Genomic DNA, 16,201 nt, shown 5'->3' on the forward strand with positions numbered 1-16,201 from the left:
CCCTTCAGAAAGCTTTGGATTGTTTCTCTTCTTATTTCTCATAGTTCTTCTGTGCCAAAGCCTTTTTGGGTATAGTTATTTGGTTGTTTCAATCAGAATTTTGCAGCAGGTTGTTTCAGTGATTACATTACAGTTGCACCTTAAATGATTGTATGGCTAATCATCTACTGTACATCAGAGCTGAGAATTCATTTTTCTGATTAATTGTGTAAAATGTTACGTTTAATCCAAGAAGGTGAAGAAAACACAGTAAATTGTTTGATATTCTTGATGATTTTTGCTTGGACCAGTACATACATAAATGAAGGGGGTTTATCCCACAAATCTGTCATAAATCAACACTGCCACAAAATTAACAGTCTATACTACGTTACTGACCACAACAGTAATGAATAGTTGGTTATGAAGGCAAGTTCATAGCAAAAAAGCGAACTCATCCATACTACATAGTACCCTTCAGCAATGTAGAAGGCAAGTTGGTCATATAGAAGGATCTGGTTCCGGGACGTTGGTCATGTAGTACTTAATGAAACGGTTACGTGGTGGTGGATCCGGCCAAATAGGCTGAGCGAAAGGAGGCATCAATAATGGAGGATTTGGCTGAGCTTTTCCTAGATGGGCCGCACCGGATCGCCAGCCATTTTCCGAGGTTCAAATCTTACAGGAAAAGGATTGGTCCAAGGCATGGGGACAGCAAGCTGCAAATAAAAAGAACACACCAAGATAAAGTTTTGCTGCCATGAGCCTATGTTCATTTTAAATGAGAATATGGTAGTAATTACCTCTATATCGTAGACATCACGATCACGAGGAGGTTGGTACAATTCCACTTTCCCAGGGGCTGCATAACATCATAATTTTGTCAGAATGATTATTATGTGTCATAAGCCTTAATTCAAGCAAGTTGACCAAGGTTGGCAAAGGGCATATTTTCCTCTAAAAACTACAAAGTGAAATATGTACACGTACTTCTTGCAAGTATTCTAAGATGGTATTCAATGGCATATTTCTAAGTGTATAATATCATGTTGCAGAATTCAGCCACCGTCGCGGATAAATGTCAATAGTGTAGCAAATGGCAGAATGCTCAACTATAGTACAATCAGAAAAATTTCAAATGTGTATACTGACTGATTCATGTATAAGCATACTCTCACACTAATGTAAAGCATGTTGTTTTCCTAAGGTAACTATATAAGCTACTAGCAATACCCTCACACTTGCCAGCAGTCTTATTAGATTCTTTTGAAGATGCTTCTGTAAGAACTATATTTGCCTTTTTAAATGTAAGGTTGTTACTTTTATAACTACAAGTTGAAAAATTTCATGTACATAATGGATAAAATCTTGGTCATCACTAAAATTTCTTTGTGGCATTTTAAATGGTAAGTAAAACATGCTTCTAAATTGAATTTTGGATTATCGTCTCAAGCAACACTTGCAGCAAGGAGAGAAACAAAAGATTTCATGAAACAAAGAGTTACAAACAAAAGATTTTAGGAAACAAACAGCTATAAACATCAACACTAAGGCAACATGGCCTTCAGTTCTTCAATTTCTGAGTTTCTTTGCGGGGATTTCAAGTTTTCCTTGTAGTTCAGGGGGTTAGTGCCTCTTGTTGTGAAGGATTGAAGTTCTTGTGCCAGGGATTCAGTTCATGACTTGGTACTGCAGCTTAGAGGTGCATTTGAAAGATGACAAAACAGGTGCTAAATTTTTTTTTTCCATAAATCATGGATCGGGTTCCACTATCGTCAGATAACGGAACAAAAGCATCTTCAAAGCATTCAACATCGCAAAAGGAAAAAAAAACGCAAAAGAACCAACCACGTCCAACTCCTACTCTCAGGTCCAAACCAAAAGGAAGGCCAAACCACCGCATGCACCGCTAGTGGGAGAGAAGAGGGAAACTACAAAGACAACCTTTTTTTCATACGAGGGCTGAGAGTAGTCTATGCATCTCCACACATTTCTGCATAGCAAATGACAATAGAAGCAAACCCAATATAGTAGTCTATACATCTACACACATTTCTGCATAGCAAATGACAATAAGATGGATAACATGGAACTTGAGGCTGGCCATCTTCATGCCAAGAATGTACCATCCACATGCATGAGCAGACAAAAAAAAGGAACATGACTTGAAGTTATAGCATGAACCTGTAACTAAAATAAGGTGCATTTTCACAATATATAGAGCCCCTAACGTATATGATTTCACTCAGTTGTGCCTTAGAAATAAAACAAATATGGTATCGTACACTGAAAGACGCCTCAGACTTCATAAAAATCTGCTGACCATACTAGAGTTCAACAAAATTCAAAATTTAACAAAGAATTCTACCCTGTGCTGAAATGATATATCAAGATGAGCATAATCTACCAGTGTTCAAAAATAAGATGGAACAAATATTGCATGGAATATGCTACATTAAGTTACTAACACAGCAACGCAAAACATGAAATATCTGATGCACTCCCTCCGTAAAGAAATATAAGAGCGTTTAGATCACTAAAGTAGTGATTTAAACGAGGGAGTACCTATGTATCCGTTTGCTACCAGCATCAAGTCATACATTGAGCAGAAATCATGCAACTAACAGTGCTATTTTACATCGTATTGAGAAATGACGGACTTACTAATCATCTGCGATCTATCAACAGTAGGTGTCCAAGTCACTTTGAATGGATACTCTTCACGTTGTTCTACAACTAATTGTGCTTGATTATGGTCTGCAAATCTCACATCAAAATAGCCGCCTTTCTCATTTGGATCCAGGAAGAGAGACTGCAAAATTAAATTTCAGAATTAAACATATGTTAGTTACTTCATGTAGGCTGCAGATGGACAGAATTAGACAAAATTAAATTTGAGAATTACAACATATTGGTATAGAATGATCACTAATGCACATTACCTGACCATACTGCTGTACGTAGTACTGTACCACAAATTTTGAAACCATGGGTTTACCATCTAAAGCCTCACCCCGAAGGGTATCTTTGGGATCATCGTCTGGGAGGTGATCCGTGGGCAGGGGAGCCTTTCCAGATGGTTTTTTGCTCTGTCCAACTTCAGAACTGGGAGAAGGTCTCTTCCTGGTTGTTGACATCTAAAACAGAGTGAATGCAGTCACACACACGGTCAAAAATAAGTTAAGAGCACACGAATCAACGTACTCTTGGACAATGACCACCAAGTAATAAATGTGAAGGGACAAAAATAAGATTTTCAGCTCAAAGATTTTTTTTCCCCAGAGTTATAAATGAATTCACAGTACACAGAGGGACATCTTCTTGTACGCATTGTCAGATAAGTAATGAATGAAATGGAACAACCGACCAGTAATTTATACCCAAAAAAAAGGGAGTAACAGGCTGCGCTGGGGGTACACCAGCTACAGCAGTATAACTCCTGACAAATACTCCCATGGCTAAGGCCACCCAAGGCCAGCTAAACGAACTGAGAGCATCCGTGCGGCGATTTTAGTTAGGAGAGTGATGAATCTGACCTGACCTGACCTGCCGGTGGAGAAGGTGTAGCAGACGCGGCCGCCGCCGCCGGAGGTGAGTTATGGATGACGGGGAAGGGTTGGGGGGCTGGGGGCGTCTTGGTGTAGGGTTCTTATTGTAAGGTTCGATAGCCCAGAGTGGCCCAGCCTAGCAATCTTAGCATAGGCCCGCTACTACAAAACCCCGTGGCCTGGGCCCGCCGCGCCGCGGCTGCGCGTGTGCCGCTCACAACTTTCTCGACCGCTTCAAGGGCGATTCCTATTTTGCCCTTCAAGCGTCAATTACTATATACTCCCTCCGTTTTTATTTACTCTGCATATTAGAGTTGACTGAAGTCAAGTTTCATAAATTTTGACCAAGTTTATAAAAAATAATATAAATATTTATCATAACAAATATATATGATGTGAAAGTACATTCAATAATAAATCTAATTTTATTGATTTGTTATTGCTTATGTTAATATATTTTTAAACTTGGTCAAAGTTTATAAAGCTTGACTTTTACCAAAACTAATATGCGGACTAAATAAAAATGGAGGGAGTGTTTTTTTACAGTAGTGCTTTGAACCTAAGACCTCCAGTCAAGCGAGCGAGCGAACCAAGGTTGTATGGTTAGAGGGACAATGATACCTCAGGGTTCAAGTCTTGATGCTCACATTATTCCTGGATTTATTTCAAAATTTTCGGCGATGCGCTTACAGTGGGAGGTGACGTTCCTGTCAACGACGAGGCATCTACGGCAACTTCGTAAATCTCAAGACGATATGCCGGCTCAGTCTCTCGAATGTGCTCATGTCATGGGGGTAGGGTGTGCGTATATGCATTCATAGGTGTGAGCGTATGTGCCAAACCACCAAAAGCGTTTAGTTTGATCTTTTCTCTTTTTTTTCTTCTTTCCTTTTTAAGGTTTTTGATGAACTTTATTCAAGTTCGTATTTTTTCTTCATGCCGATGAACCCTTTTTTCTTAAATTTGATGATTTTTTTTCTAAAATTCTATGAACATTTTAAAAATACGATGATTTTTCAAAAAATTCTATGTACTGTTTATTATTTTTTTGAACGTTTTTCAGATTTGATGAACTTTTTTTCAAATCGATGAACTTTTTAAAAAATCCATGAACTTTTCTTTCAATTTTGTGAACTCTTTTTTAATAATTATTGAATTTTCCCAAATTTGCGTATTTGTTTTTGAAAATTGATGATTTTTTTTCAAAACTGGTCGACTTATTTTCTAAATTGATGAACATTTTTCAAATTTGTGGACTGTTTTGAAAATTGATGAACTTTTTCTAATTCATGAACTTCTTTGAATTCATGAACCTTTTTTATTAAATGAAGTTTTTTAAATTCCGAATTTTTTTGGAAATCTGTGAACTCTCAAATTTTGTTCATTTTTTTCCCAAGCAAATGCGTTTTCTATCTATGAGCAATAATTAGCGGTTACAATTATTTTTAAAGTTCGTGCCGCAATCTTTCGCTAGCGCCTAGTTGCTCTAGTGGTTAGACAACCTGCAATTAAGCCAAATGGGGCGGCGGGAACAAACATTTTAGGGAGGTTTTTCTACCAATATATACATTTCGGTTGTACTGCGTCGTGGGCCGGCTCACCAGCTGCGGTTAGTGAGCGCCAGTTCCTAAACCGGCGCTTATAGGAGGTACCCCGCTTCAAGCCCTCAAAAAAATTAGAAAAAACTTTCTCGACCGCTTCTTATTTTTTGAGTTGTTTGACCGCTTCTTGGGCCCACGCGGAGCCACGCATGACTAGTTTTCTTTTCCTCTCAAAATCTCTACTCCTAATAGCATGTTCAATAGATACTACTCCCTCCGCTCCTAAATATTTGTCTTTTTAGAGTTTCAAATGTACTACCACATATGAATGTATATAGACATATTTTACAGCATAGATTCACTTATTTTGCTCTGTATGTAGTCATTTGTTGAAATCTCTAGAAAGACAAATATTTAGGAACGGAGGGAGTATATATTTGAAGATGTAAAAGTGTTAGATGCATAATTTACATTACCAAAATGTGTTTTCTACATCATCCAAAAACACCTAACTCCAACAGATAATGTATAGTTGGTGATGTAAAACTAGTGCTCCAACAAATGATGTATAACTGATGATGTAAAACTAGTGCTCCAAACATAGTTCATCTCCATCTCCACTTCTATTAAACAAGCGAGTTAAGGCATAAATATTAGATCTTAGCCACATATCTATCATTCATCACCGTACCTGTCTGTCCCAATATTGTATCAAGTTAATCACATGATTACTAATTAATTTTAATCATTTCTACAACACCTTAATTAGAAATCATTGCATATTAATTACACATCATTAGAAAACAATTAGTCACGCCATATGTCACGCATTGTCTTTAGACCACCTTCATCACGAATTAGTGCACTTTAATTACACCTTCATTAAAAAATCATCACATCGTATATCACATAATTCAAAAAACACATTTTCAAAAACACACATTAGCCGAGTCACATGCCACACACCTCCCATCACCCTACCTTCTCCAAAATAGCCTCCACTCAGCTAAAAAAAACTTGCGCCGTATCAAATGCTCACGCCGCCGCCAACGAACCTGTGCCTCCGCCCCGCCACGCGTGCCCGGTTCTCTCCCATCGCATGTCATTCCTAACCACTCGCACCCTTCACCGATGGCCATCCGCTTTTGCCGCGGCCATCGACGCACGCCTAACTGCGTCCGGACACACCATCTGTCATGCCTATGGCCGCCAACTTGTAGCACCTGCCACTCCCGCCAGCACATCCCTTGTCATAATCGAACACATCATCCAGAGCCGTTTCGGCTAGCACATCTTGAGCAAAACCTACCATGACTGTACACACATCCACCTATGTCTGCCGCTCCCATCCAGCTCGAGCAACAGCTGCTGGTGGCGCTCTTGTTTTCTCAGCACGTCGGAAGAAGTCTGTATAACCCCCTCAACTTTTACATTTCAACTACATAACCTCCCTCCTCAAACTCAAAAGCCGAGATCTTACCCCCCCCCCCCCACACACACACACACTATCAAAAACCAGGCAGATCACCCCTTGATAGACATCCAAGTGGTTTTGACGCAAAGCGAACGAAGATTTCCATAAAATGTTCACCGAAAGGAGTGCCTCATAGGCTTTTGGCATTAGAAAATACTAGTAAACATCTCTTTACTAATATTACATTCAGTTTTGAAAACTACCTGTATATGTTAGAGTATTCAATGTGCACCAGTGAATTAGCCCTATGAAAGCAGCAAATATGTTAAATGCATTAGCCAGTTATTTACTCTTAACTTCCTAGAGTGCATCGTCTTCATATTAGCAATACTTTTAGGGGGTGCTGCAAATTTAACAGGAATGAAGTCGTGACAAGTGACACAGATAAAGAGTAAATTAACAAAATGGAATGATTATCATGCTGAACTTACCTGGATCCCATAAAAAATGTTCCCAAGGATACCAGGACCCAGCTAAATTGAAAGGGGCTGCATGTGCATAGCTAGTATTATGTGTTAGAAGAGCAAAGCGTGGATCTCAAGGAAAGAATAAAAATTGTAAAAATCAAAACTGGAAAATTCACATTAGTAGTTTTGATAGGGCACATCACATAATTATTTGTTATATTCATACCATTTATAGTTTGTTCACTATCAAATAAGCTAAATCTGACCAAAGGTATTGATCTGCTGGGAAAGAAGTGCCCGATCTGCAATGCTACAGAACTAATAAGATTAAGCTTACAACTGCGACTGTACAATGCAAATAACTTGATAGAACTTTGCAAAAGGACATTGTAATTCTAAAATTTGTAGCACTCTTTTTCCTTCTAACAACTAAAATCAACCATGCTTATTTATTCAACCATGACAAATTTTCAGTCCTAAACAACATTATAAAAAAACACGAATACGCAAAGCTTGTGTATCATTTCATTTACAGAAGAAAGAGAATTGAGTACATAGGAGGGTTACAAAACATGACATGAACGGAAGAAGGCATGAGCACGGAACCCAGAGCAGAGAGACAAGGGATGCTCAACCCGAAAAGGAAAAAGACACAATTATACCCACCAAGCCTAGAACTAGGGAGGCAAGCCAAACTAGCGAGACGTCAAACATCTTCAAATCCAACATCGGGGATGCCGCGAGTTAGCAAGATAGTGCCTTCAAGAAGGGGAACGACATTGTTACGCCGCCGCAATCCGATCCGGAGAACCGGATCTAGGGTTTCCCTCGATACTCGAAGAGGGACACGGATAAAGGCCATGGCAGTGCCTTCAGGAAGGGAAACGATACCCACAAGTGCTGCCACTGCCAGCATCGGCAAGCCGAGCAAGGATTTCTCCTGGCCTTAGTTTGAGCAATCCCATTGCCGCCGGATGAGGATCCGAAGATGAAGAAGTCAACACACCAGACGACCACCGCCATAGAAGGGGCAAGGTGGGGTTGCACCTGCCACCGCTGAAAAATGCGAGCTTTGGAGCCGGCATGGCGTGTGGGTGGATGGGGTCAGGAAGGCAGCGGGCGGAGAGCCGATGCGGAGGGATGGTGGTGGCGACGCCGCTAGCAAGCCAGGAATCGGAAGGGAACGCAGATCCGGGTTGCGAGAGACATGGTCGCTGAAACACCGACAAGCCAAAGTAGCTAGAAGGGACGCAGCTACCTGAGCATCGAGGCCAAAAATCCACACCGGCACGGCGCCGACAGGCCACGAACACTGGAGAACGCAGGTTCGTGGCCGTCGGGACCGAAGTGATGTCGACGGGGATCCACCGCAAAGCTTTGACCGACTGCCAAGAGAGACCACCATGACCAAACACGCGCAGAGGTCGCCATCGCCGCTCGGAGGAGGCGCCGTCGGAGACGAAGGGTGGTCTGTGACGATACATCCATTTTGCATCATGTTTTCCTACTATTATTTATAATGTTTTATGCATAATAATGCTTTTTGGAGTAATTCTAATGCCTTTTCTCTCATAATATGCATGGTTCACACAAAGAGGGAGAATTCCGGCAGCTGGAAATCTGGACCTGAAAAAGCTACGTTAGGCTACCTATTCTGCACAACTCCAACTGAGCTGAAACTTCACGAGGACTTTTTATGGAATAAATAAGAATTACTGGAGCAAATAACTACTAGAGGGGGCCCACCAGATGGGCACAACCCACCTGGGCGCGCCAGGGAGCCCAGGCGTGCCCTGGTGGGTTGTGCCCTCCTCGGCCCACGTCCGGTGCCCATCTTCTGGTATATAAGTCATTTTGACCTAGAAAAAATTAGGAGAGGACTTTCGGGACGAAGCACCGCCGTCTCGAGGCAGAACTTGGGCAGGAGCACTTTGCCCTCCCACAGAGCGTTCCGCCGGGGAACTTCGCTCCCGGAGGTGGAAATCATCATCATCATCACCAACAACTCTCCCATCTTGGGGAGGGCAATCTCCATCAACATCTTCAACAACACCATCTCCTCTCAAAACCTAGTTCATCTCTTGTGTTCAATCTTTGTACCGGAACTATAGATTGGTACTTGTGGGTGACTAGTAGTGTTGATTACATCTTGTAGTTGATTACTGTATGGTTTATTTGGTGGAAGATTATATGTTCAGATCCATTATGCTATTTAATACCCCTCTGATCTTGAGCATGATTATCATTTGTGACTAGCTACTTTTGTTCTTGAGGTCACGGGAGAAATCTTGTTGCAAGTAATCATGTGAACTTGATATGTCTTCGATATTTTGATAGTATGTATGTTGTGATTCCCTTAGTGGTGTCATGTGAACGTCGACTACATGACACTTCACCATATTTGGGCCTAAGGGAATGCATTGTGAAGTAGTTATTAGATGATGGGTTGCGAGAGTGACAGAAGCTTAAACCCTAGTTTATGTGCTATTTCGTAAGGGGCTGATTTGGATCCAAAAGTTTAATGCTATGGTTAGATTTATTCTTAGTACTTTTCTCGTAGTTGCGGATGCTTGTGAGGGGTTAATCATAAGTAGGAGGTTTGTTCAAGTAAGAACAATACCTAAGCACCGGTCCACTCACATATCAAATTATCAAAGTAGCGAACACAAATCAAACCAACATGATGAAAGTGACTAGATGAAATTCCCGTGTACCCTTGCTACCTCTTGAGCACTGCGTTGGTTTTGCCTTGAAGAGGAAAGGGTGATGCAGCAAAGTAGCGTAAGTATTTCCCTCGGTTTTTTGAGAACCAAGGTATCAATCCAGTAGGAGGCTCAACAGAAGTCCCTTGTACCTACACAAACAAACAAGAACCTCGCAACCAACGCGATAAGGGGGTTGTCAATCCCTTCACGGTAACTTGCAAAAGTGAGATCTGATAGAGATAATACGATAAGATAAATATTTTTGGTATTTTTATGATATAGATTGGAAAGTAAAGATTGCAAATAAAGATAGATGGAAACTTATATGATAAAGGATAGACCCGGGGGCCATAGGTTTCACTAGTGGCTTCTCTCAAGATAGCATAAGTATTATGGTGGGTGAACAAATTACTGTCGAGCAATTGATAGAAAAGTGCATAGTTATGAGATTATCTAGGCATGATCATGTATATAGGCATCACGTCCGCAACAAGTAGACCGAAACGATTCTGCATCTACTACTATTACTCCACACATCGACCGACTCCTGCCTGCATCTAGAGTATTAAGTTCATAAGAACAGAGTAACGCATTAAGAAAGATGACATGATGTAGAGGGATAAACTCAAGCAATATGATATAAACCCCATCTTTTTATCCTCGATGGCAACAATACAATACGTGCCTTGCTGCCCCTGCTGTCACTAGGAAAGGACACCGTAAGATTGAACCCAAAGCTAAGCACTTCTCCCATTGCAAGAAAGATCAATCTAGTAGGCCAAACCAAACTAATAATTCGAAGAGACTTGCAAAGATAACTAATCACACATTGTCGTGGAATTGTCACGGCAGATGTCCTTAGTGTGAGGACTTAGTCGCGAGGCCAACGCATCTATGCGGTAGCTTGGGAGGGGTTGGGCGGAATCGAGAGACGCAACACAAGACAAGGATTTAGACAGCTTCGGGCCCCGGGAAACATCATCCGGTAATAACCCTACATGCTGTTTGTGGCTAGGTCTCATTATGATCATGAGGGAGTCGCCGGCTTGCCGGCTCTTTGTGTCTAGCCCTAGAGATTGTTTCTTATTCCCTGTCCCTCTTTGGGGAGCCCTGCCCCTCCTTATATAAGTTGAAGGGGCGGGTTATATGACTAGTCCTAGTAGGATTAGGATTACTCTATTACAAGTGGAATCCTAGTCTTGCTTCCTTTGTAGGATAATATTCCTTATGCCTTTTCTCTTAAGTCGGCCCACCATAGCATGAGCCGGCCTTCTGGGCCTTGGGCCTTGTCTTCTATCTGACCCGCCGTCAGGGCCATCCGTGAGTCGCCGGGCTCGTGAGTCGTCAGACCAGTGAGCCGCCAGACTCGTAAGTCGCCAGTCCTCCGGCGAGTTACCAATGAAAATGCCAAGCCCGACCGGGTCATACTTTCGGCCGGGTCATCCCGCGGGGTATATCCCCGACACACATAAAAGAATTCAGAGAGATTCAAATATTTATCATAGATAAATTTGATCATAAACCCACAATTCATCGGATCTCGACAAACACACCGCAAAAAGAGTTACATCAAATAGATCTCCAAGAAGATCGAGGAGAACTTTGTATTGAGATTCAAAGAGAGAGAAGAAGCCATCTAGCTAATAACTATGGACCCGAAGGTCTGTGGTGAACTACTCACAACTCATCGGAGAGGCCTTGGAGACGATGTAGAGGGCCTCCGTGGTCGATTCCCCCTCCGGCGGAGCGCCGGCGAAGGCTCCAAGATGGGATCTCGCGGATACAGAAGGTTGCGGCGGTGGAAATAGTTTTTCGTGGTGCTCCTGGATGTTCTCGGGGTACGTGGATATATATAGGAGGAAGAAGTAGGTCGGTTGAGCCATGAGGGGCCCACGAGGGTGGGGCGCGCGCCGGGCACCCTCGTGGCCGCCTCGTTTACTGCTTGACGTCCACTCCAAGTCTCCTGGATTGCGTTTGTTCCAAAAAGATCGCTCCCGAAGGTTTCATTCCGTTTGGACTCCGTTTGATATTCCTTTTCTTCGAAACACTAAAATAGGCAAAAAAACAGCAATTCGGGCTGGGCCTCCGGTTAGTAGGTTAGTCCCAAAAATGATATAAAAGTGTAAACATCCAAAACGGGTAATATAATAGCATGGAACAATCAAAAATTATAGATACGTTGGAGACGTATCAAGCATCCCCAAGCTTAATTCCTGCTCGTCCTCGAGTAGGTAAATGATAAAAACAGAATTTTTGATGTGGAATGCTACCTAGCATAATTCTCAATGTAATTTTCTTTATTGTGGCATGAATGTTCAGATCCAAATGATTCAAGACAAAAGTTCATATTGACAAGAAATAATAATACTTCAAGCATACTAATAAAGCAATCATGTCTTCTCAAAATAACATGGCTTTAGAAAGTTCATCCCTACAAAATCATATAGTTAGGCTACGTTTCATTTTCATCACACAAAATACTCCCATCAAGCACAACCCCGGTTTCAGCCAAGCAATTGGTTCATACTTTTTAACGCGCTTCAGCTTTTTTCAATTCTCACGCAATACATGAGCGTGGGCCATGGATATAGCACTATGGGTGGAATAGAATATGATGATGGAGGTTGTGTGGAGAAGACAAAAAAAGGAGAAAGTCTCACATTGACGAGGCTAATCAACGGGCTATGGAGATGCCCATCAATTGATGTCAACATGAGGAGTAGGGATTGCCATGCAACGGATGCACTAGAGCTATAAATGTATGAAAGCTCGACAAAAGAAACTAAGTGGGTGTGCAGCCAACTTGCTTGCTCACGAAGACCTAGGGCATTTTGAGGAAGCCCATCGTTGGAATATACAAGCCAAGTTCTATAATGAAAAATTCCCACTAGTATATGAAAGTGACAACATATGAGACTCTCTATATGAAGAACATGGTGCTACTTTGAAGCACAAGTGTGGAAAAAGATAGTAGCATTGTCCCCCTTTTTATTTTCTTTTTTTGGGCCTTTTTTATTTGGCCTTTTTTTGCCTTTCTTTTTTTTATTTGGCCTTTCTCTTTTTTTTCAAGGGACAATGCTCTAATAATGATGATCATCACACTTCTATTTATTTACAACTCATTGATTACAACTCGATACTAGAACAAGATATGACTCTATATGAATGCCTCCGGCGGTGTACCGGGATGGGCAATGAATCAAGAGTGACATGTATGAAAAATTATGCATGGTGGCTTTGCCACAAATACGATGTCAACTACATGATCATGCAAGGCAATATGACAATGATGATGCGTGTCATGATAAACGGAACGGTGGAAAGTTGCATGGCAATATATCTCGGAATGGCTATGGAAATGCCATAGTAGGTAGGTATGGTGGCTGTTTTGAGGAAGATATAAGGAGGTTTATGTGTGATAGAGCGTATCGTATCACAGGGTTTGGATGCACCGGCGAAGTTTGCACCAACTCTCAAGGTGAGAAAGGGCAATGCACGGTACCGAAGAGGCTAGCAATGATGGAAAAGGTAAGAGTGCGTATAATCCAAGGACTCACATTAGTCATAAAGAACTCATATACTCATTGTGAAAGTTTTATTAGCCCTCGAAGCAAATTACTACTACGCATGCTCCTAGGGGAAGGGTTGGTAGGAGTTAACCATCGCGCAATCCCGACCTCCACACATACGGAAGGCAATCAAAAGAGCACCTCATGCAACAAATTTGTTACACAACTTTTACCATACATGCATGCTACGAGACTTGCCAACTTCAACACAAGTATTCTTTAAATTCACAATTACCCAACTAGCATGACGCTAATATCACCACCTCTATATCTCAAAACAATTATCAAGCACCAAATTGATCATAGCATCCAATTCACTTCCTATGATAGTTTTTATTATACCCAACTTGGATGCCCATCATTCTAGGACCAATTTTATAACCATAGCAAATACCATGCTGTTCTAAAAGACTCTCAAAATAATATAAGTGAAGCATGAGAGATCAACAATTTCTACAAAATTAAGCCACCGCCGTGCTCTAAAAAGATATAAGTGAAGCACTAGAGCAAAATTATCTAGCTCAAAAGATATAAGTGAAGCACATAGAGTATTCTAATAAATTCCAAATCATGTGTGTCTCTCCCAAAAGGTGCGTACAGCAAGGATGATTGTGGTAAATTAAAAATAAAAGACTCATAGCATACAAGATGCTCCAAGCAAAACACATATCATGTGGCGAATAAAAATATAGCTCCAAGTAAAGTTACCGATAGACGAAGACGAAAGAGGGGATGCCTTCCGGGGCATCCCCAAGCTTAGGCTTTTGGTTGTCCTTGGATTATCTTGGGGTGCCATGGGCATCCCCAAGCTTAGGCTCTTGTCACTCCTTATTCCATAGTCCATCAAATCTTTACCCAAAACTTGAAAACTTCACAACACAAAACTCAACAGGAAATCTCATAAGCTCCGTTAGTGCAAGAAAGAAAAACCACCACATAAGGTACTGTAATGAACTCATTCTTTATTTATATTGGTGTTAAACCTACTGTATTCCAACTTCTCTATGGTTCATACCCCCCGATACTAGCCATAGATGCATCAAAATAAGCAAATAACACACGAAAAACAGAACAGTCTGTAGCAATCTGTAACTTTCGAATACTTATGGAACTCTAAAAATCCTACCAAAATAGGAAATCCTGGGCAATTTGTCTATTGATCTACTGCAAAAAGAATCAACGCACAAGCACGTTTCTGTGATTTATTAAAATTATTCTCGTGCGCGCAAAAGTTTCTGTTTTTCAGCAGAATCAAATTAACTATCACCGTAGGTTATCCTATAGGTTCTACTTGGCACAAACACTAATTAAAACATAAAACCACATCTAAACAGAGGCTAGATGATTTATCTATTACTAAACATAAGCAAAAAAGCAAGGAACAAAAATAAAATTGGGTTGCCTCCCAACAAGCGCTATCGTTTAACGCCCCTAGCTAGGCATAAAAGCGATAATAGATCTAAGTATTGCCATCTTTGGCATTCAATTCATAAGTGGCTCGCATAATAGATTCATAAGGTAATTTGACTTTCTTTCTAGGAAAGTGTTCCATGCCTTTCCTTAATGGAAATTGGAATCTAATATTCCCTTCCTTCATATCAATAATTGCACCAATCGTTCTAAGGAAAGGTCTACCAAGAATAATAGGACATGAAGGATTGCAATCTATATCAAGAACGATAAAATCTACGGGCACATAATTCCTATTTGAAACAATAAGAACATCATTAATCCTTCCCATAGGTTTCTTAATAGTGGAATCCGCAAGGTGCAAGTTTAAAGATCAATCATCAAATTCATGGAAACCTAGCACATCACATAAAGTTTTCTGAATCGTGGAAACACTAGCACCCAAATCACACAAAGCATAGCATTCATGATCTTTAATTTTAATTTTTATAGTAGGTTCCCACTCATCATAAAGTTTTCTAGGTATAGAAACTTCCAATTCAAGTTTTTCTTCATAAGATTGCATCAAAGCATCAACAATATGTTTGGTAAAAGCTTTATTTTGACTATAAGCATGAGAAGAATTCAACACGGATTGCAACAAGGAAATACAATCTATTAAAGAACAATTATCATAATTAAATTCCTTGAAATCCAAAATAGTGGGTTCATTGCTATGTAAAGTTTTGACCTCTCCAATCCCACTTTTACCAAATTTAGCATCAAGATCTAAAAACTCCGAATCATTGGGACGCCTTTTAACTAAAGTTGACTCATCTCCAGTCCCATCATTATCAAGATTCATATTGCAAGACAAAGATTTAATAGGGGACACATCAATAACTTTTAGATCTTCATCATTATTTTCATGGAAACTAGAAGAACACGCTCTTACAAAGCAATATTTCTTAGCACGCATCCTAGCGGTTCTTTCTTTGCACTCATCAGTGGAAATTCTCATGGATTTGAGAGACTCATTGATATCATGCTTAGGTGGAATAGATATAAGTTTCAAAGAATCAACATCAAGAGAAAGTCTATCAGCATTCCTAGCTAATTCATCAACTTTAAGCAATTTTTCTTCAAGCAAAGCATTGAAATTCTTTTGAGAGATCATAAATTATTTAACACTATTCTCAAAATCAGAGGGCATCTTATTAAAATTTCCATAAGAGTTGTTGTAGGAATTACCATAATTATTAGAGGAATTACTAGGGAACGGCCTAGGATTAAAGTTTCCTCTATACGCGTTGTTACCAAAATTATTCCTACCAACACAATTCACGTCCATAGATTCATTATTATTCCCAATCAAAGTAGACAAAGGCATATCATTAGGATCAATTGGAGCACTCTTAGTAGCAAATAATTTCATAAGTTCATCCATCTTTCCACTCAAAACATTAATCTCTTCTATCGCATGAACTTTTTTACTAGTAGATCTTTCGGTGTGCCATTGAGAATAATTAACCATAATATTATCTAGGAGTTTAGTAGCTTCTCCTAAAGTGATTTCCATAAAAGTGCCT

General features: G+C 40.4%; 1 protein-coding gene across 1 annotated transcript; it reads right to left on the bottom strand.

Moving 5' to 3' along the window:
* Positions 1-236: 236 nt before the first annotated feature.
* Positions 237-3,634, bottom strand: LOC109745329 (uncharacterized). The gene is made up of 6 exons (XM_073499621.1): positions 3,526-3,634; positions 2,922-3,116; positions 2,644-2,791; positions 783-841; positions 636-698; positions 237-603 (listed from the first exon to the last, which is right to left on the bottom strand). Exons 2-6 carry the CDS (start codon positions 3,114-3,116, stop codon positions 481-483), a joined length of 588 nt encoding a protein of 195 aa, XP_073355722.1. The 5' UTR covers positions 3,526-3,634; the 3' UTR covers positions 237-480.
* Between the last annotated feature and the right edge of the window lie 12,567 nt (positions 3,635-16,201).

This window comes from Aegilops tauschii, chromosome 5 (genome assembly GCF_002575655.3).
Source record: "Aegilops tauschii subsp. strangulata cultivar AL8/78 chromosome 5, Aet v6.0, whole genome shotgun sequence".
In the NCBI taxonomy this organism is placed as follows: domain Eukaryota; kingdom Viridiplantae; phylum Streptophyta; class Magnoliopsida; order Poales; family Poaceae; genus Aegilops; species Aegilops tauschii.